Source organism: Esox lucius, chromosome 23, assembly GCF_011004845.1.
Source record: "Esox lucius isolate fEsoLuc1 chromosome 23, fEsoLuc1.pri, whole genome shotgun sequence".
In the NCBI taxonomy this organism is placed as follows: Eukaryota; Metazoa; Chordata; class Actinopteri; order Esociformes; family Esocidae; genus Esox; species Esox lucius.
The window spans coordinates 12446377-12469504 of record NC_047591.1 but is presented as its reverse complement, the minus strand read 5'-3'; the positions used below and the strand labels follow the sequence as shown (position 1 = coordinate 12469504).

At 41.9% G+C, this 23128-nt stretch overlaps 2 protein-coding genes across 8 annotated transcripts in view; one reads left to right on the top strand and one right to left on the bottom strand.

Moving 5' to 3' along the window:
- The first annotated feature begins 105 nt into the window (after positions 1–105).
- On the top strand, positions 106–5414 carry LOC105020283 (protein mono-ADP-ribosyltransferase PARP12). Of its 3 annotated transcripts, none has more exons than XM_020042733.3 (7): positions 106–146; positions 1366–1501; positions 2206–2459; positions 2567–2654; positions 2808–2938; positions 3557–3705; positions 3785–5414. In XM_020042733.3, the coding sequence occupies exons 1-7, from the start codon at positions 124–126 to the stop codon at positions 4507–4509; spliced, it is 1506 nt and encodes a 501-aa protein (XP_019898292.2). In that variant the 5' UTR covers positions 106–123; the 3' UTR covers positions 4510–5414. The 3 variants fall into 3 exon arrangements, with proteins under 3 accessions (XP_019898292.2, XP_010885481.2, XP_010885480.2); XM_010887179.4 differs by lacking the exon at positions 106–146 and adding an exon at positions 292–870 and having other exon boundaries at positions 3800–5414; XM_010887178.4 differs by lacking the exon at positions 106–146 and adding an exon at positions 292–870.
- A 3942-nt stretch (positions 5415–9356) lies between these two features.
- The window catches only part of LOC105020281 (transmembrane and coiled-coil domain protein 3), a 29478-nt gene continuing 15706 nt past the window's right edge, over positions 9357–23128 (bottom strand). For 3 of the 5 annotated variants that reach the window (XM_010887172.5, XM_010887173.5, XM_010887170.5), the window contains 5 exons: positions 14391–14555; positions 14188–14295; positions 13307–13986; positions 12831–12966; positions 9357–11821 (listed from right to left, as the gene is read on the bottom strand). In XM_010887172.5, the coding sequence (XP_010885474.2) occupies positions 11519–11821; positions 12831–12966; positions 13307–13986; positions 14188–14295; positions 14391–14555 (1392 nt within the window). In that variant the 3' untranslated portion in view covers positions 9357–11518. Of the gene's footprint in view, positions 11822–11985; positions 12700–12830; positions 12967–13306; positions 13987–14187; positions 14296–14390; positions 14556–15854; positions 16177–23128 lie in introns of those variants that run through there. The other 2 variants (XM_020042988.3, XM_020042989.3) reach the window with 2 other exon arrangements.

Genomic DNA, 23128 nt, shown 5'->3' with positions numbered 1-23128 from the left:
TAAAATGTAATGATATTTGCATATCAAATATGAAGCGTAACTATCTTTTACCTGTTTAAACACTTAACAACATTAAAGCGGTTAACAACAAACCAGAATGTTATATTACCGCAAAGAACAATCATGAGGATGTCATCTTTACTCAGGTTTGTTGACAAAATACATATTGCATACACGTTATAATTGTGACATTTGATTTTTGTCTATTAAAATGAAGAGAAAACAATATATTGTGGATGTTTGTATAACTAGCCTGACTTTTCTTGAAGTGAATTACTAGTGCTGCTGTCTTTGTGCCACAAATGAGGGTTTCACATGGCTACTAGGGCAGAGTTTAATGGCACTTCAAAGGGTGTTTCCTGTCATTAGCTTATCGCCATGCTCCATGTTTATTTTTTAGATAGATTTCCAGGCTGTTGCTTGGTTACCTCCACAATACATTGGGAGTGGTGACACACTTAAGTTTCATTTACTCAGAAATGGTGTATCACATGCTGGTCACTTGTTTTAATGGAAAGCTCTACTCCCCCTTCAAAGTTCTTCTCACAGTTCCTGTATTTTTATAGTGCTACAAGTCCATTGTTCTATGGTGACTGACATGGATAACATTGCTCTGATCTATAAGGTCTTAAGTGCCCATAATGGATCATTTGAGCTGGGAGAATTACGTGCTAATATCGGCAGGGTTGAAGATGACCTGAAGTGTGTTTTAGGGAATCCGGAGATGTTCACGAGTACAGTCTACAAAGGGAAGCAAATGATAGTTGCCAAGACGAAAATGAGGTTGTGCCAAGCCAAGGGATGTAATGATTGCAGTAATTTACATGTGTGTAAGTTCTTCCTGTATGGAACATGTCCATCCAATGAGAGGTAAATCTTTGAAACTTAAAGTGTTTGTTCACAGGCCAGAGTCAAAACATTTTTATCTGAATACCTAACAAATATTTATCCATCATATCACTGACTAAGCTTTGTGTTGTTTAACATTTCACTGTGTTATTTCTTGAAATATACGAGTTCTGTTGACATTCTCTAACTTCTAAATAAATGTGGTCTTTCATTATGACTTAATGGGCCACAGTGTGCTACAGGTTGTTGTTATAATTTAAAGATTTGACATTTTTAAATACACATTTCCTCTGGTATATATACACTATATAGACAGTGGGGAAGACAGACAAGAGGTTTTGCTGAAATAGCAGCAGGACTAATTCTAACCAATGCCACAGTAGTACATGTCTCAACAGGCAGCAGCTGAGACCACTAGACATTCCTACGCCAAAGAGACATTTTAAATGAACAAATGTTCATCAAAATGAAAGTGCTGCATATGAACTAGCCTCTTGCTCTTCTTGTGATTTGCAGACAAGGATGTTTCCTCAGCCATGAGCTGACCTCAGAGCACAACAGAAGAGTTCTGGGTGAGCATCACCTGGAGGAACTGGACAGGAGGGAGCTGTGTACATTACTGCTTCAGAATGACGACAGGCTTTTACCCCCAGTAAGCTCATCCTCATCGTCATCATCATAGGTTTTAAAAATGTTAATTTTAAAGTTTATACGTATATGTAAAGGAGCTCTCAAAAGTATTCACCCCCTTGGACTTCTCTACATTTTACGGTGTTAAAACATGACACCAGGATTGCCTAAGATTCTCCCCTTTATTAAATATTTGGTATAGTCACTTTCGGCAGTAATTACAGCCATGGGTCTATTTGTCTCTCCCGGCTTAGCACATCTGGACCAATTTTTTTGCTCTAAATCTGACTAGTGTCTGTAAGGTCCCCCAACCACCAAAGTGAAAGGAATGTCATTCTGTCCCTGAGCAAGAGAGTTCACCCTAACTGCTCCACCTCCCCCATAACATTTTTTTTCACTTACATTTCTTTTTGTGTTGATCAGTGGCAAAAACGGATTAAATCCATTTTGATTTCATGTTGTAAAATTAGAATGTGGAAAAGTCAGAGGGGGGTGAACCCTTTTAAGAACTACTCCAGCCCTAAACACTGGATTGTTACTTTGGATTCACAGTCTTTGAATATTTAGCGTTATTTCCCTGTGTCCAAAATTATTACTTTCAAATGTGCAAGACCTGGCGTTTTCATGCTAGAACGTGTAACAAACTAATGATGCAGATTAACTTTACAAAGTAAAATATAATATATTTAAAGATTCTTTAGCAAGCCCTTCTGTATTTGGCTCCAGGTTTGTTTCATATACAACAAAGGTGGCGGACGGTATGGATACTGTCCTGACAAGGACAGCTGCACAAGACTCCACATTTGTCAGCGCTACATTTCCGGAATCTGTGCTGCAGAAGTGGACTGCGACAAGTCTCATGACTTCTACGAGCCCCAGCCGCTAAACACCCTGCAAAATAGAGGAGTGCCTAATGAACTGGTGGCATCTATGTTGCCCACTTATAGAAACATCCAGGCAATCGGTGACACAAAATATTGGTAAGAGGCATCAGCATTAAAATGTGCTATAAAACACTGTCTTTATAGTAAATTCATTTCTATATCATATTCTCAAAATTACTTTTGCTTTCTCTGCTCACGTTCAGCAAAAACAACTCAGTTGGCCAACTGCTGCAATCCAAAGCTTTCCCCGGTCACTGGGATAAATGTTCTGTACCTGAGACTGGATTCAAGGTTCATTATTATATTTCACCTCAACCTTAACTCTAGATTTTCTATTATATAGATAAAGTCAATTTGCCTGTGTACATGTACAAATGTATTATAAAGCTATTGCATTCCAACATGAGAATGAGAAGTGTTGATTTGAAAATGCATTTTCTCTAGAGGGTTGCCCTGCAGAGATCCTCAGATGAGTACAAGAAGATTCTGGATCTTTTCCATCAAACTATGCCTGGCTTCAATGTGAAGAGTATTGAGAGGGTGCAGAATAGGATCCTGTGGGACATCTTTCAGTGGTAACAATCTAAACTCTGCAAGTCAACAGAAGTTGTGGCTGGCACAAAAGTCTAGTATTCTGATTATATTATGACTGCATAAATATATGTTTTGTTACAATTAAGCTCATCCAGATATTAAGGGGCAAGAGGCCATCGGTCTTCATAACCTCACTCAGGGAGTCACACTGCATACCTCAGGAATGTGTGATGTTTAAATTGACCATATGACTGAGGGATAAAATATGGGAGAGTAGCCTATAGACCAGAGAATTTAAATGCATTGTTCTAGGTAGACATACCTACGTTGAATATATCTGCAGGAACAACCATTTTCTGAGGAGATTGATATGGAACGTTCATGAAGACAACTATTCTGCATTTCTAATGAATAACTGAATTAATCTCTTGACTTGACCGGGTAATCTTTTATTTTTCCATTGTAAGTAATTGATCAAATCTTACAAAAGTAATTGACATATTGTCTGCCTTCATGACAGAAGTTACATCTGACAAATGTAGACATTTAACAGGTATTGGTATGGGTTTCTGGCAAAGAAACGGTCAAGGAATAGACACATGCATATGCTATGAGATGATATGCCAATGGTGGAATTGATTGGCTGCTTTTATTCCAAGGCAAGAAGATGTGATGAGAGGGAAAAACGCAGGGACAGAGAACGAGAGGCACCTCTTCTATGGAACAGACTCTAAACACGTGGACGACATATGCTTGCAGAATGTAGACTGGAGGATGGAGAGAAGGCATGGTATGCCCTACGGGAAAGGTGAGGATTTTTTATCCCACTGACAACAATTCCTTGAAATGTTACACTATCATTTTGAATGGTAGTGGAATTGTTCTAGTCCATCTCTTTCCAGGAGGTTACTTCTCCAAGGATGCCAGTAACTCCCACAGCTACACTAGCCAGTCAGGAGTCAGGTCCATGTTTGTCTGCCGTGTGATGGTGGGAATCTACACGCAAGGCCATCCCAGCTCCATCCAGCCCCTGTTAAAAGTCTCCTACGACAGCTATGTGGATCATGTCAGCAACCCCTCCATATTTGTCGTGGTCAACAAACACCAAGTGTACCCAGAGTACCTTATTCAGTACAGAGAAGGGTCCAGGCCCCTCACCTATGGTCCGGCCCTCAGCTCTAACCCAAACCAGACCCAGTACATACACTGGCAACCTACTCCAGTCATGCTGCAGTCTCAAGCCACCCCTGGCCAGCCCAAAAACACACGGTTCATATATCCTCATCCAAGATTTGTCCAGCGCGAATCCACACTCAGTACCCAGCCACAAACACTATTGTCACACCACTCAAACCCAGCTGGGCTACCTGCTCATCCCTCTATGCAAAATCCTGCAGGAAAGAGAACCCAAAGACCTACCTTAAGGCACGCCTCTGCTCAGTTCGGTTCCATGAACTCTTTGACACAGACATCATTTCAGCCAGGATTGAGGATTTACACTCCTCACCAAGCATTCTTCCCAATGACCTCTGCAGCATGTCCACCAAGGAGATCACAGTTTGCTGGAATGAAGGCAAAAAGTAAATCCATGGCATCATTAGATAACCCATAACACTTTGTTGTTTACATTATTTTTGGAAATGTACTGTAAAATGAAAGAATGTGTACTACACCCATGTTTGGTGAATGATAAATACCAAAATTGGCCTATTCTTACATACACTCAGTTGAAGTGAATATATTCGAACTTTTCACCACATCAGATAAAGTAAAACCATTGAAGAGCAATTTGTTCAGGAAGTAAAACTAGATGTTTGAGGCTTAATTATAGTAAAACACATGTATTCATTTTGACAGTTGGTTGCAGCAAACCAACCACTCATAATCCTCCCACTCAATCAACACAACCATTCTCAGACAGTCCTCAACTTCCAGACACTGGTGCTCATCCTTATCATGGCACGAGTTAAAGTGAACCTCTGTATCATTTCAACCATCGCCATAATGATATTTAGGAAATACTCCCCCACCCATAGCTTTTCACCTGAATGCATTTTTTAAACATTGTTTGGGGCAAAAGGTGAAGCTGGAGGGTTTACATGGTGGTTAAAACTGATTGTATCGAATTCAACTAAATGTATTGGATTCCACTCACCACTAGGTGGTAGCACATACAACCTTTCAGCCAACAGTAAAGTGACACTGCAGATGGTCATTATACCCCCACAATGGTGCTGGTGGCAGTTGGTTGAGATGGATGTGAATTGGCAGAAACAGGGCACTCCAAACCATACTGGGGTACAGGTTGAATAAATGAGTAAGCGCAGACAGAAGTGGATGAAACATTAATAATTAACAGCCTTGCTCTGTATAGCGCCTAGTAAAGTTCTACATATTGCATTTAGTCATGCTGCTTTAAAAATGAAAAGAAAAAAATTATACTAATGTACACAAGTTAGTTGGTAGCATCATGTTATGGGTGTGTTTGTCACAATAATATGAAAATTAGCGTGGATTTTTGTTCGAATCTCCGAAATTGCACCTCGGATAACCCAAACATTAACCCCAGTATTGTAATACTTTGATATCATACCTTTGTGTAAAAACGTAAGCTATGTTTAGTAACAGTCGTATTTCGTAACCAGATGTTTTATGGGGGGGGGGGGGGGTTACTTTTTATTGGTGAAATTGCGTTTTACTCACCTTTTGTTTTGTATTTTCTCGTTTATCCTGTAACTGCGTTTACAGTGTTGTATGGTGTTAAGAATTTTCATGTCGATGTAAATTATAATGAAGGCAGCATCTTTTCGAACTTTAGGAATGATTAGCCAAGTGTGTTCATGTTTGCCTGCGCACGCTGGCTTTGCTTTACAAACACTGCATCCATTCACTTCTCTATCCAACTTCACCTGCCCGAGTGCACGCTGCAGGGCTGACGTTATTCAAACTAGCTCAGCCCAGAGCCACCGTGGTTAACACAAATCTGTTGCCCAGTTTAGCGCTGGTAACTATTTAAAGGTGCAGAGAGAGAAAACATAACTTTAAGCGTCCATTAGCTCCTACGTCAGTAGTAAAAAGGAGACACAAGCAAAACAAATGCTAAATGAAACAGTTGCTGATATTCTTGATGGGTGGCGAGGTAGCTAGCTAATTACGTAAATTAAATAGGCTACCTCTTGTTATGCAGTCATACACCCCGTTAGCCCAAAGGCGACAATAATTTTGAAACTAGTGTAGCCTAGTTAATATATAATCCGGGGAAAAAAATATCCTAACTGTAGCACAGACAGCTAACGAACTGTAGATGGTCTGAGCCGTTGGGTGTAACCCAGTAGTAGTTAATATATTTTATGCATTTAATCACTAAATTAAAGTCTAAAAATAAAGCTGCATGCCAATAACATTATAATTTCAAACACGAGCTTTTGAACTCACTGCAGTGGTGACACCTACTGGGCAGGAACAAATACAATGTTTCATGTTTATATAGGCGTCTTTTGCCGTTGCCTCTGGTGCGATTTTGTGAAACAATGGTAACGCCTTGGCCACACCAAATCCGCAACATTCAGTCATTTACAAAGAACAAGTGCGTTATGATGCAAAGACATATAACACTATGCGTAGCCTTTGCGGATGAATCGCGTTTGGTGTGTTGCATGCGTTGGATGTTTCTTACTCGTGCGCCATAACGTGCCTAAATCATTACAGAAACTGTCAATTTATAAGTTTTGCAACTCACTAAATGTTCTAAATCAAAACAAAAACAAAAAGCCAACTACAGCTATGTATACCACCTCAATAGTATAAGGAGGACAAATATGTCATACAATAAATCATGCATATGTATATATCTCCACTAAACTGCAATTTACACTTCCTTTAAATACATTGTCATCTACAGTTGAAATGTCCGAAATATGGCAGAAATACCAATGTCAGAAATACCAATATATTTTTCTAAACAACTTTTTTCAAGTTGCACACCATTTTAATCAGGACGGTCTCAGCTTCATAACCAAATATGTTTGGACTGCGCCATTCACTGTAATTCAATGCTACTGCCTAAAAACCCTTTTCCCTTTGTACTGAGCTTCGACTATTGATTTCCAATGGAGAGATGCTGGTCTATTTAAGTGGAAATCTCAAAATTTATATATTTTTTATTTCTATAAGTGGGGCATCATTTTAATCAAGACAATCTCTTCTTTTTATAAAATATGATTTGGCCATGCCAATCTAAAAGTTCACAGCGCTACTTTTTACTTATTATGAAGCTGTGACACTACTGGCTGCGTCTTCACTGGAGTGAAAATTCTGATATTTGTTTTACATATATTATAAAATAAGGGGACCAGTAGAAGTTGAGGTTTGAAATTAGAACGGTAGAACAAGAAGTCTGCATTTTTTACTAGAGGCTTTGGAAAAAAGTGACCAAACCAAGTTTAAATCTTCTAGTATTGTTAGGCCTACTCAATGAAAGCTTGCACCCTTCTGTTTGGATCAGACTGGGTTGAGAGTGTCTTGGTGTCGGGGTTGGTCATCTCATCAGCAGTTTCATATGACAATTTTGCACATTTATAAATTGTTCATTATCAAAAAAAATCTCAACATTGGCACTCAGCAGTTTATTAATAAATATTGGCAAGGCTTTTCATATGAGATAATACAAATTCATGTGATTGCAATTTTTTTTTTTTTGAAGATTACGTTGAGCTTTTTTCTCAACAAAAGTAGTGCTGTAATGCTGTTTTAGTTTGCGCCATCGGTTCACTACTTGATCTGCCAATTGAGCTATTGTGCGTGAACCCTACCAAAACAAACTGACTGGATTAACCCCACGTTAGCTACATGCATTGAGTGGCGTTCAGGCGGTTGACATGAACAGCCAGGTAAGGAACACTACATACAGTACACTGCATCTTTTTGACTCAAATTCAAAGAGCTGCAAAAGCTGATTTATGTGTAACTGTAGCTAGCTAGCAAACGTCAGCTAACCGCTAGCAAACGTCAGCTAACCGCTAGCTAACAAAGTGTGACCTGTACTGCAGTGCAGCTAAAATGAAGATCATAGTTTTCCCAGGATGGCAAATCTGTCCGAAAGACTGGCAAATGTAAATGACCATCATGTCTTAGAGTTACTCACCTTTCTTTATCTTTGGTTGATAAAAAGCATAGCAGCGCCCTCAACGGGTAACGTAACTTCTAGAAAGTTTTTACACAAAGATATTGATCGGTAGTCAGCTCTTCCAGGAAATGGTAAGATGCCCTTTAGTAGTCGCTAATATCATTCGTTTTTGCGTATTATGTTTATTGTAGAAAATATAACTGCTAGTGTTGGCTGTCTGTTGGTACGTAAGTAACCCTTTTTTATGCTTGCTACCTGGTTAATATCATAGTGTGGTCTTGAAACAATTACAATCACGAAATAAAGTTATAAACGCTGTTTGAGCTAAATGTGAGTAAATAACAGCGCGGTCTAACCAGCCATTGTTACATCACTCGTGCCTAGGCGTTCTAATGATGCGTTCTAAACAATACGTTCTAATCACACCAGCGTGATCGTACGCTTCAGGGACCACTCTAGCCTGATCACACCGGTGTGATCGTATGCGTCAAAGGGTTAATAGACATGCATGAACAGCAATCAAACGATACAGTTTAAAAATGTAGTATGAATTTGTTTGTATCGATGATTGTTCATCTTAACATGATCAGCCGTTATATATGACACATTGTATCAAATTTGTAAAATATTTTTTTTTTTGTAGCACATTGTATTTTAAGGTAAGCTAACTTAACATATAATATGAGATCGGTTATCAGATTTATTTACAATATGTTACATATTCCCCTGAGACCAGGTTGGTCTGCTATATTCCTGTCTGCCCTCTTATCTACCTACTTACAGACTGGCTTTTCACATTGCCACAGAAACCTAATAAACACAGATTTAAACAGAAAAAGTGATTATTGCCAAATTGAACATGTAAATTTTTAACATCTTGTAAAGTTTCTGCAATTTTGCAACAATATACATGGTGATATTGACTTTGGAATAAATGTGTAGATATGTTTTGTAGTTTTTTGTGCAAATACGTTCACACTGTTAATGTTGCTGTAGATTCATGTTGAATGAATGTCATTGGTCACTGCTTTACATTACAGTTCTGTTGCCTTTCACAGAAATTACTTTTTTCCCTGTGTGTAGACCTTTTTAATAATTACGATTTCAGCTTATATGATAAACAATGGCAATCATTTAAAACCAAATGAATTAAATGGTGTGTAAATTATATACTAAATTAATTAATATCCAGGGCAGATTGGAATCAATATAAATAGTGGATATTGTGTAACTGATGACTGGATTGGGGGTCCTGTGGGTAAAAAATAATTTGACTGATCTTCAGAAGAGATTAAGTATAATTGAAAGCTCTACAAAATAATAAAAGACTCACATTTCAAGAAATAGAAGAGCATTTATTTCGTTCTCATTTGAAAAATTGTGTTATGGAAAACCACAACCAGTTTAAACCCCACAATGTGCAATGCTACTCCAAAAGGGATAACATTCTGGAATATAGAAAACTATATTTATTGTCCCACGGCAGGGAATGTGAGATTCCACTGTCTCTCCAGACCCAGAGAAAGGGAATAGTTTCAGAGATTGGTTACAGCTGGAACTCTATATTAACAACAGACCATGTAAATATCAACGTGCCAGCCAGCCACATTGAACCAACCCATATTTGGCTTTTTAAGAGATGAGATCAAAGCACAAAAAAAACATAAAACCCAGAAGTTGCATTTAAAATGCATCCGGCCTGGTCCCTATCATCAACATTAAACACAGTGTTAAAAGTAGCGTGCAGAGTTGGTGGATCCAGTGCTACATTGTTTTCTTCCCCTATCTCAGTCCAATCTGCCAATAGCATAGAAGGCATTTAAAATGTACATTTTGTTCTGTTGTCATTGGATAAAGGCAAAGAATATTCAAAATGCCAGAATATCACATACCATATTGTTGTACAAATCTGTCTGATCACTCTTGGTATTAGTTCATTCCTTTTCTAAGCCCCACTTTGAACAGAGCTTAATTCAAAAAACGAATAAATTATTTTTGGGTCGACAACGTCAGAGGTTACTGCTCCCAAGATCCGTTAAAGACTGCCACAAGAAATCACTCAAGTTAGTATGTTAACAGCTATGGTGGCAGTTGGTGTTTTTCTGGAAGAGAGCACACACACATATTCATTCCTTACAGATCAGACCCTTAGCAAGGTCTTCAGCACCCAGGCACAGTTGCTAATTTTGTCTATCGACTATATAAAGTACATAAAACACCATTTATACATAACCGCATACTTGTACCAAGAAATGACAGGCAGTCCTGCAGTTCATACTGGTACACATAAATAACATGCTGTCCAGCAGATTAGACTGGTACACTGAAATAACAGGCTGTCCTGCAGTTCACACTGGTACACTGAAATAACAAGCAGTCCTGCAGTTCATACTGGTACACTGAAATAACAGGCTGTCCTGCAGTTCACACTGGTACACTGAAATAACAAGCAATCCTGCAGTTCATACTGGTACACTGAAATAACAGGCAGTCCTTCAGTTCATACTGGTACACTGAAATAACAGGCTGTCCTGCAGTTCACACTGGTACACTGAAATAACAGGCAGTCCTGCAGTTCATACTGGTACACTGAAATAACAAGCAGTCCTGCAGTTCATACTGGTACACTGAAATAACAAGCAGTCCTGCAGTTCATACTGGTACACTGAAATAACAGGCAGTCCTGCAGTTCATACTGGTACACTGAAATAACAAGCAGTCCTGCAGTTCATACTGGTACACTGAAATAACAAGCAGTCCTGCCTTTCATTCTGGTGCACTGTGTATTACATTTAAAAAAGAATCCCTTCTGAAACTATAAACTATTAAATTATAAAAAGTAATCACTTGACAGTAGTACAGTACAGGTAGATACAGACAAAACACTTTATCAAGGAGAACAATCTCCCCTCCCCCCACCACACACACGAACACACCTCTGTATGCATGTGGACGTGCGGTTAAATGTGTTTCACCAGAGGATTTGTGGGCTAATTTGCTTCGAATGAAGTTGAGGTTTATGAGTGTAAAAGATGTACAAGTTAGCATGTCACAGCAAACGACACAGGAACCAACCAGGGGACTCCTCGTTTTCTTTTAAAGGTTAAAAGTACACTCTCTTGAGTTGACAAACACTCATATCAATGTCCTTAATAAGCCTGTATGCTGCTCAGCAGCCATTGTCTGACTGATCAGTCCCAGAATATTTGCTTTCCTGCCATTCGTCCATTCCTAATGTAGTGCCACACAGGCATCACTTAGAAATAACATTTCTTTAAAGCAGCCCCATGCAAATTACAAATGACATTCACCCATTCAGTGACAACTTGGAAATGGGAAGACAGGAAGTTGGATGGGAGCGGCGTGCATGAAAGGCTACATTGTACACTGCTCATTTAATCTGTCGCTAAAACAGAATACAGTGTGAGTAGACCAAACTGAGACTAGGCAGAGCCTAGCATGGGAGGAGTCCAGTGCCATGTGGGAGGAGTCTAGCTCAGTGTGGGAGGAGTGTCCGTTCCAGGGCACACTGAAGATGCTCCCAGTTCCTCCAGACGACCGCAAGAAGAGACAAGCCCACGCAGGTGAGTGCCAGGTGAGCGCGGCTCCGCAGGAGGGGAGCCGTGAACTTGGCCGCAGTGGAAACACACACCAGGATAACCGTGACGATTGCCAGCATGATGTTGATGCATTTTCCCAGCAGCACCTTGGCATCGGTGTTCTCTACCTGGACTGTCTGCTGCTGCTGCTGTTGAAGCTCCAACTTAGAGACACGCGTCTGACACGACTCCAGGGCCTCCTGGAAACATACACATACACACACTTCCAGCACTTTCTTCAAACTTATTTCACCACGTAAATTGCAATTAGGGTTAACTCCCATGCTCAAGGACTGAAAAACTATTTGGGGATTCAATGTAGCAACCTTTTATTTCCTGGTCATATGTTCTAACCACTAGGCTACCCTGCCACCCCTGTTGACAAAGTTGGTTACCTAAACTCTGATTGTCCAGTCCCACAAGGATTCTGGATCTGAACACGCCCACAGGTCTAAATTTGCGATGGAACAAAGTAAATAGGCACTGAAAATCAGTTTTGTCTGATAAGTCATGAATCCATGGGTTGGGCCAGTGCAAGAACCTTCTTAGGAAAACCAACATCTTTGTGAGAATTGATCCAATTCCGATTATTTTGTACAACACCAATCATAGTGACTCCTCCTAAATGACTGCAACACACAGTCTCTAACTGAAATATTTAATAAAGGATGGTTATGGAGTCCCAGCCTGCCAGAGCTCCAGGTTCCATGGGGGAAAGAGAGGGAGCAGCAGGGAGTCTGTTGGCAGGGCAGCCTATTCTGGGGAAGAGGAGCTATGAGACCCCCTGGGGATCCACCACGGAAGGTTATGCCATTACCCCTGGAACTGAGGCAACATCAAACATACAATACACACACTGTGCACACAAAAGAACACACACACACACACACACACACACACACACACACACACCTAGACACACAAAAACACACACACCCAGACACCCCAAGCAAACATCTTCATTACAGCATAGCATCATCATCCGGTTTAGTGTGAAGTGGAAATTGATGAGTCAAGTTGAGCAGCACGGATTCTAACCCGATCCCAGTCCTCACCAAACTGATCTGCATTGAAATATCTGGAAACCAGCCCAGACACACACAGACACCATTCAGGTAGAAAGAGTCGTGGCTTCTGTGACCTGTCTACACAGCCCTACTGAGACAGTGGAAGACTGGAAACTGTATGTGTGTGTGTGTGTGTGTGTACCTGGATGTCTCTAGCTCTCTCATAGGCCTGGTAGGCCACCTTCTCCTCAATGCTGGCCAGCTCCTGCTTCAGGTTACTGGTTTCATGCTGGTGCAACTCTGTCAGGTCATTTAACTGGTCCTCCAACCGCTCAAACCTAGCCAAGAGACAGGGGAGAGGAGGGAGGGAGACATACAAAGTGAATGGAAGAGACCGAAAGAAGAGTCATCATAATGTCCAAAAGCAGACAGGTGAGTCCATCTGTCCTTTCACCCATGTGTTTGCTTGTTTTCCGTGAAGCAGTATATCAAGCCCAAATTGACATTATCAGGAGCTTTTGGCATTAAATACAGATATTCTGTTGCAGTTGGTAAATCAGTTTGGAGGATGAGTCATAGGGAAAAGTGTGTCTGACCTCGGAGAGACTAGAGTATTTTATAACTGTAAATGACTCTGTGTGTGTGTGTGTGTGTGTGTGTGTATGTGTCTGGGCCAACCTGTATCTCTCCTCCTGTAGTGTCTGTGTGATAAAACTGTAGTCTCTCTTGAACTGGCTCTTCAATGACTCCATGTCCTCAGCCAGGTGTGTCTGGGCCTCCCTGATCTCCCTGACCTCCTCCAGCACCTCCCCCAACCTCCCCTGAGAGTCCGACCTCCCCGGTCCACAGCCTGACCCCAACCCCGACCCCCCCGCTGGGTTCCCGTTGGAGTCGGCCGACGCGGAGGTCCCCGTGGAACACTCGTCGTCGCTGGGGTACTTGGCCTTGGCAATCGTAGTGGCGCTGCCGCTCAGCGCCCTGGCTCCGCCCTCTGCCTGAAGCCCTGTCCCGGCTTCCAACGAGCTCTTCAGGTGGGCAATGTTGTCGGCGCTGCCAAACTTGTTACGAATGAGGTTGGCGAACTCCCGCGACTTGTTGAAGAAGAAGGGGGGCGAGAGGGAGACCCCGGGGCCAATGGTCTTCACCTTCTCCAGGGCCGAGTGGCGGCTGCTCGCCGAGCTGACATCCCGCAGGCTACCGTCCTTCTGGCCTTCCTTGCTCCCCTCCCCCTTGGCCTCCCTGGGGGGATGCTTGGCCTCGTTGGCCTCCTGGTCCTTCGCGCGGCGGTGGTACTGCTCCAGCTTCCTCTGCAGGTGGGCGATGCTGTGGGCAGACTTCTGGTTCTTTTTCTCAAACACCTGGGCAGAAATCACGCGAAAGACTCAAAGTAAAAGGCAATGCCAGAATTTCCACCCTCTCTGCATCTGACAGATAGGCAGAAATCACGCAAGCAATAAAAAGCACAGGAAATATTAACAGAAAGTAAAAATAGTTTGCGTTCTCAGATGCCTTTAACCAGGTTGTTCCTTTAAAATATGAATGGCAGGTGAAGGACTGACCTGGCGTATGCGAGCCACCTGGGGTTTGTCAGCGTTGTTGACTAGTTTAAGGTACTCCGCCACGTTCTGGTCCCTGGCCGTCTGCTCCACCTTGATCTGCTCCGTGACCTTCAGGAGGAAAACAGGTCAACACAAAGTCTAACACACACAAGCACAGATAAACCCATGTGTTCACCTTCTCTCTCACACACACACACACACACCTTAAGAATCTTCTGCTGCAGGCTGTCGATCGCCAGGCGGCCCTTGGTGAAGTCCAGGCCCACCCCCCCCTCGCCCCCATCAGCCAAAAGGTTGGACTCTGAACCCCCCCGCCGCATTGGAACCGGGAGGCTGAGCACGTTGTTGCCATCGCCGCCACGCTCTGCCTGGGGACACACAGAAGAGCATGTCAGACCGTGGGTGTGTCAACTCATCACCGGGGCACCAATCAGCTTGACTTATACACTACAGGGAGATGACTCATGACGATCTGACCTCAACCAGGTGTATGCCCCACCATCACATAAAATGTGATCACTCATATGGATATTTATTGTTCTATTTGGTTGTCATGGTGACATGATCATCTGATCTCACATTTGTCTCATGTATTATAAACACTAGCTCCAATTCAAGACATGACCTGATGGAGACCAAAAAAATCCCTGTAAGGATAGTAAAACAAGAAATACTAGTAACTTTAGAGTATTATTCAGGGCACATGTTGCCAGTTCCCACCAGGGAAAATTGCCATTTCTGGGTTACAGGGAAAACAGGATTTTGAGTGGGAAATAATGGTTGGGGTCCCCATAAAAATAGTAAAATGTAAAATATATGAGAGTGTGTGCATGTGTGTGCTAACCCATTTCCCAGTATATCCTTGAGAAAAAGGACTGTACAGAAAACAGAGGACAAAAGATGCATCCAACAGAAATGTCCTCTTAGTAGTTTTGTGCAGACTTCAATGGCCCCTCTGAGTGAATCCAACAGCCCCTGGGTTTACAGACACAGCCTCTTAAACAGAAACAGCTTTCACTGCTAAGTACAAGGACAGAGGATGATTACATAATAAACCAAGCTGAACAACAGTTCAAACAGTTGGTCCTCTTCCTAGCCCACATTATTACTGATAGGCAGCAAACACAAAACCCCCACACCCACATTTTACATTTTACTATGGTCCTTGCAGGGACCATTAGTGGTCTATTCCCATTTAATAATTAAACTTATCACATAAAAGAACCTTAAAGACAGGCATGGCAAGTGTTACCAGTGTGTCATGTCTTCAACTGACAGGATCCTACAGCTTCTACCCCCAAGCTATAAGACTGTTAAACACCAAAATGATAATGGAATGACTACCCGAACTGCACGGTTCTCTTTCTGCATTAACCTTTTGATATTTTATGCAAACACACTGGACCCTACCCACACACCCACACACCCACGCTTAACACGCATACTCATTCTGAACACACTTTTACAGTGCTGCTACTGTTTATCAGTCCTGTTGCCTAGTCACCTCACCAGCTCCTAAAATGAACAACAGCCACCCGCCAAATGTCAATCCCTTATAATCGTATCCAAACACATGCAGCAGCGACAGCTATAAATGGTGCGTTTGGTTGTCCTGAGTCCTTGGACCACGCCTCAGGGGAATTTGGCCTGGTGACCCTTGGTTGTACCTGTCCTAAATACACCGGGTTGAGTTGCAGATCTAGCTTCTGTCTTCTTTCCTGATGTCACTGATCACAGCCCAAAAGGTTGTCCCCGTCTTTATCCACCTTGTGCAGTTGATCTGGATTCTGCCTGAAGAATCTGGACACAGCCCATCTGTATTCATTAACTCGCTGATCTGAACATGCCCAAAACGATAATGCACTAAATGTCACCCGGCACAGCCATAAAACACTGGGCACCCCTCAAAGTCCAGCTCCTTTCTAGGTTTCTTCCTAATTTCTGACCCTTCTAGGGAGTTTTTCCTAGCCATTGTGCATTCCTTTCTCAGTGTTTCTTTCTCTCTCTTGAGTTTTAGGCTGGGTATCTGAATATGCACACTGACTGCTGATATGAAAAGTGCTTTATAAAATAAATTTGATGGAGTGTAGCTTCCATAATGTTAAAGTGCAACTGCTAGACAAGACATCAGATTACTATAAAAGTTAAATCAAACAAGCAAGTCTCATAGGGAACAGATTCTTCCACAGATGCAAAACCTGTTGGTTCTGTTACCACGGTAACCTCCTACCTTTAAAGGTGTACTCCACACATAATCATCCATCTGAAATCTGGTCACTGGTTTCGATGGCAAGTGACTTTGTCTTTTAAAAACAGAGATCAGTATACAATGCATGTGCATGATCTGTCTCTGTACGGTCTCCACTGCCGTTAGTTCATGAAGGACAGTTGAATAAACATAGGTCAATGCTGAGACAGGAATCTATGGCCACCATAGGTACAACAGAGCAGTGATTCGTGTTCTTTGGCCAGGATGGGAGAGGGAAGATGCCTACATGCAGCAATTTAGTAAAAAACATCAAAAAAGCATGACTATAAATAGTGATTTGAACAATAACCACACAATATCAGAAGACAAATCTGTCATTCCAACAGAAGTTTTATAATTATTTTGGAATGTTCATTCAAATACCAATTTTGGTTTTCAGCTGTTCTATGAGACAGAGACATCAGCTACATGATCCTTTTGATCAGATTGGTTGAATGTTTTTAAAAGCATCAGTTAATGAGAGAAATGTGAATATGTAAAAACAGCAGATGCACAGAATATCATGTGCATCTTCAGCTTTACAAAGATGTTTCTAGAGTTGCCAGCAGCAACGGAACATGGGCAAAATCTCTGCATCCGTAACCACGGGCAAAATAAAAATGGTTCATTTGTGTGAAATCAATTTTCTTGAAATAATGTTAGAGGTTAGAAAGACCGATTGGCCCAAAAGCAGAATTGCTTGGCATGGTTGTCTTCAACTCTTCAGAAAACTGATAAAATTGGGGGAGAAGAACATTTAAAATGCAAAAACAGATTGAAACCAATTTAGAACTATTTTAAATGGTAGATGTCAAAATTCCCTTCCTTGTGCTTTGTGAGGGCAAGGCTAACCACACACAGAAGGCCAGAGTCATAGCCAGCTTGTCCTCATCTATAATTAACAGAGCCATGGCAGTTGTCACTTCTTACAGTAGTTTGAAGTGACAACAGGGGGGGAAAAACATGCAACAGCAGCTCTGACATACAAGCAACAAATGCTGCACTCACACCAATAGATGGACCCAAGCATATACACACTCAGAGAAAGTTTCGCCTTCAACTGCCATACACCACACACTCTTAATCCGTAGTGGTTTGTCCAAATATACACAGCCACTCTGTCTCCCTCTTTCCCTCTCCCTCCCTCCCTCCCTCCCTCCCTCCACTCACTCTGCCTCCTTTTCGATCTTCCTCTCTCCTACCCCCTCTCTGGTCTTCTCTGTGGTGTGAATGTTCTCCAATGCCAGACAGACACTATACTGTAGCAGCTTATGCACTAAGACCCGGTTCCAGATGGGCCCAGAAGAGAGTAGGCTATTCTCCCTGTGTCAAAACACACATGTAAAAAAAATAAATAAATAACACACGTACCACACACGCTAAGACCATTGTGCCAATTTGGCCGGAGAATGTTTGCTGACCCTGATGTCACCACGTCAAGCCCAGAGTGATGAGGGTCAGCAAGTCTTTTTAATCAGGCACGCTCTGGGACACAGAGACACACACACACGATACGAACTGACTGCCTCATCAGATCTGAGGGTTGGGGGGGATTGAAGTACGGTGACTAACATTCTGGTGGTGTCTCAGTCAGTATTCCAAACACGTACAGGGTTTTAACAGGGCGAGCGAGAGAGAGAGAGAGAGAGAGAGAGACCACATGACACATGTACACAGAGCGTGTTCAGTGTCCCTGGGCCCAGCTCTCAGGTCAATATTCGTCCTCTGAACCTGGCTGAAATTAAAGCCAGTCAGATTACCATTTTTATATTTCTATTTTGATATGGTTGTGCAGATGGGCACCAGTGTAAACAGACAGTCACACAGAAAGACACACCCGTCTGTCCCCTTTCACTATTCTCTCTGTCTAACCACTCCAATAAAGAAGTAGTGTCTTTTACAACATAACACCACATGATCCCACATGCCTGAAGCCTCTTATGTGTTAAATAGCCTCTAGTGCTTTATACAGCCTCTAGTGTTTGATATAGTCTCTAGTGTCTTACATAGCCTATAGTTTGTTGTACACAGCATGTTGTGTTTAATACATGTGGAGTTTTACACAGCCTCTGATCATTTTGTATAGCCTTTATTGTTTAAAAATACCATATAGCCCGATTTATACAGCCTCTAGTATGATTTACACAGTATAGCCATTAGCTCAGCATGTTTCCTACAGTCACAAACACCCATCTCATTATAGGAATAAGTCTATAGTGAAACTTGGCAGGCCAGACAACACACACCCAGGATTATACTTGGGGTAAAACAGGCTCTCTTCTCTTTCAGAGTTAATCGGTTTTTTCCATTGCAGCAAGGATGTGCGGATTCTTTTTTTATAGAAAAACAAACACAGAACAGAACACAAAAGCCAAGCCAAAAACTAGCTGTCTGGAGATGTATAGTTCAAGAAGAGGCATCCGCCTCTGTGCAATTCAAGGTGAAGAGGTGATGAGGAATGTAAGGGTGTAGTTGTTATTTTCAAAGCCATGTGCCATAGGCAGAGATTAGATTTAGACGGCATGTTTCACTTTCCATGTAGGACTGGTTGTCTCCATGACTTCCCCATACTGAATAGAGCTAATAAGTAAACACTGTAAGTGGGGAGAAAATGTCCCCAAACTGTAGATAAAGAAAGAAATCCCCTAAACGCCCCGAAGTTTCTATTTAGATAGCCGAGTTATGTGTATGTGAACAGGTTTAACTACTTCTGGCGAACAACAATACCAGCAAGGATAATTTAACAATAAAACACAGGGACATTTTCCCTGTCCCCATGAAGAAAATCTCATTTCTTTAAGTATTGGGATAAGGTGTTAGGTTTAGGGCAAAAGTTAAATTTGGAAGTGTGGGTACAAAGGCTTTTTGATTAACAATATAGGTTGCAAAACACACGTGCATGTGTCTGCCTGAAAGGAAGCAAGTCTTAGCCAGAGCAATTCAAATACAGCTCCGGAAAAAAATGAAAAGACCACTGCACCTTTTTCTTTCCTTTCCCGAAAAGTTGAAAAGGACAGTTCTGAGTGAGGAACAGAAGTGTTAAATTTGCAGTGGTCTCTTAATTTTAACCCTTCTGTTCCTCACTCAAAACCTTCATTTTCGACTTTTTTTTGGAAAGGAAATTTTTTCCCGTACCAGGATTTGGTTTGAAGAGATGAGACTGCCCCAACAAGACCTCCTCCCTTCAGAGGAATTAACCTTAAAGCTGACCCATCCTCATAACCGCCACCTACGTTTCAACACGACTAATCACTAAATTATAGCAGTTTTACGTCTATGAGATATATTAATCCAACCAGGCCACCAACAACCTAACCACACTGACCTTGACTCTGACACTTTTGGCAACATTTCATGCACTCCATATCAGAGGTCAGACTGGAAACCTCACTATATTACTTTCTGTAGAGTAGCTGAACCATAAAAGTCCACCTCAGTCTTGACACTGTGAATCATTGGTAGTCTGGGACAGTTATAGATGTTGGGTGTATTTCGAATCATTAACTCCTTTGGGGTTGTCATCCTGTTCAGACCGACTGGTCTCTCTCTCCTTCAGCCTCTTCTGTTCACAGCCTGTTCCAACTCCAGTCTGATGGCCTATTGTTTGTCTGCTCATTGTTTTCAACTATTCTGTCTGCAGTGCCGCTTTAAAGCCTATTTAGTTCGACTCGCATTGTCAGTGAGAAGAATGAGAAGAGCTCCTCAATTGACACGCCTGGTATGATTAACTAACTGTTCTCAAGGGATAGAAATATTCAGCTAATTTCAGCTGGTCGAGTCGTGAAACCGGTGGTGTTTCGAGTCCCAGCCTGCCAGAGCTCCAGGCTCCATGGGGGAAAGAGAGGGAGCGGCAGGGAGTCTGTAGGCAGGGCAGCCTATTCTGGGGAAGAGAAGCTATGAGACCCCCTGGGGATCCACCACGGAAGGTTATGCCATTACCCCTGGAACTGAAGCAACATCAAACATACAATACACACACTGTGCAGACACAAAAACACACACACTCAGACAGCGTTGTTAATGTGACCGGTCAACACAGCCCTACTCACATAGAAAGACTGGAAACGTGTGATATAGACAGATAGACCTGGATCGGTTTTATCTGTACATGTGAGGACCCAACATATCCACAAAAATTGGAAAACCTGATAACACTTTTAGAATTGGGGTTCATTTTAGGTTTCGGCATTACCAGTTAGGATTACGGCTAGACATTGGGGCTAGGTTAAATGTAGGCATCAAGGTTAGGTTAGGAGGAAAGTAACATTGGTTTCTGGGTTTCAGATACCTAGGACAGACAGACAAATGTGTATGTACAATACACCATAGGTGAGGCCCGAAATCCTGCTGATATCAGACTTTAGGAACAACTTTCAGTATTCCAAAGACAAAGGAATATTGACAGCGCTCATGTATTACTGTGCTTATTGTTATCGGTTTAACCATCTGATGGCCAAATTAAGGGGCTGGGCTCTGCAATGCCTGAGGACTGTTTTATTATTGCTACTGCCTTCACATGCAGTACTTACACCATACACAGGCCACACGCAGAATCGCCACAGACGGAACCATCTGGTACAGCAAACATATGATGGTATTTAAGCAGAGCTGCGCCCATCTGGCCAATTCCGCTGTAAATAGGTGATGAGTTGTCATCTCTGCAATCCATATACATATAACCTCAAAACTGATTACATCATTTGTGTCGTTGTGCGTGTGTATATTATATATACACAGACACACACACACACACACACACAGTAATACAAAGGCAAAAGCAACACAACACAGCACCTGTAATATGGGAATGTTGTGTGTGTGTGCAGAATAATGGACATTCTCATCAAAAAAAGCCTGAACAGAAATGTAATCTCTCCATTCTACTTGTCTGTAATCTGAGACTGAGGATTTATTCAAACCAGCCACAGATGTTTACATGGTGCCAGCATTTTCAAAGTTCAAAATGTGTCCACTACGTTGTCGCGAAAAGTTCAATCAAAACTGTGTATGTTCTTTTTTTGAGGGGGGGTGTTCGGAGGGGGTGCAGGTTTTGATACAGCATCTACAGCCAGTCTATGGCTATATTTGACAAGAGGTTTTATTGAATTGAGCTCTTAATCTCTTTTTTTTTTTTCAGACCCAAGATTACCCAGCAGCCACTGCCTTTAAACACACACACACACACACACACACACACACACGCACACAAATACCCAAAACGATCTAAGGGAGACGCAAAGAGGAAAGGATAAAAAGAGGGGGAGGGAGACAGGGATATGAGGCAGGAGGGAGAAAAGACGAAGTGTTCCAGCTCTGGTGGATGGGGCTGCTCTAGCCAGAATGACAGAGGAAAGAGTGGTTGGAAGGAGAGATGGAAAAGATGGAAGGAGAGATGGAAGGGACGGAAGGAGAGATGGAAAAGATGGAAGGACGGAAACAGAGAGGGGGAGGGAGAACAGTTCAAGTGTAACTCTGTCATCCTGTTGTTATGTCTGTGTGAACTCGGCAGAGCAGGAATCACAGACATCGCCGCTTGGGGGTTTAGAATGAGAGCTGGCATTCTCCTTAGAAGCTTGAGCAGCCAACACACACACACACACACACGTAAACATTTACATAAGTTCACAAATTCTGTAGAAAATATAAAAATAAACTCATACAATCTTTATCTGAATAAAGACAGATCAAATAAAGGACAGAACCAAGATAAATTTTCATTGTTTATTTTTACCCCTTAATTCAATAGCTTGTGGCATCTCCACTAGCAGCGATAACTTATGGTAAATGTCTCCTATACTCACTAATCAATATCTGATCCTTTTTGGGAGGGATTTTTGCCCACTCCTCCTTACAGAACTCAGCCAACTGAGTGAGGTTTGAGGGGTTCCTGGCATGTACTGTCCTCTTCAGGTCCTGCCACAGCGTCTGGGATTAAGATCAGGATGTTGACTTGGCATATCTAAATCATAAATTATCTGTCTCCTAAGCCATTATTTGGTAGACCTGCTTGAATGCTTTGGGTCATAGTCTTATTGGTTGACACATTTTTGGCCCAGCGTTAGCTCCTTGACGGATTTCCTGATGTTCTTCACAAGAATCTCCTGGTATACCAGAAGTCATTATTCCCTTGTCGACCAGTTCCAAAGGGAAAAAAGCAGCCCCAGATCTACACATTCTCACTACCATACATGAATGTTAAGGTTCTTTTGGTGGAAGGCAGTGTTGGGATATTGCCAAAAATTTCAGTTTTTGACTCATCTGCCCTGGGAATGGACTTCCATAAACCTTCAGGCTTGTCAAGGTGGTTGCCAGGAAAGTTCAGATGGTCAGGTTAGTTCTTTTTTTGACAGCAGAGGCTGCTTCCTAGAAATTGTTAGTGTTAAAAGCCCTCCATTTGTAAATGATTTGCCTCACAGTTGACAGGGTGAGGCAGAGCTCAAAGGTTTTTCAGATGGTTGTAAAGCCATCCCCAGACCCTCTTCCAGATTTCCACTGAGATCGCCTTTCCACTCACTGATTGGTTCCCAATTAATTAACCATTTGATTGTAATTACCTACTTGACTTCACCAATGCAATTTGGGGTTCACTTATTTTTGCACATGCACTAATTCCTTTTCAATTTAGTTTTTCAACGATATGAATGATTTCCTCTAGACCAACACATGTAATTGGTAACTAAAGAGTTTTTCTGT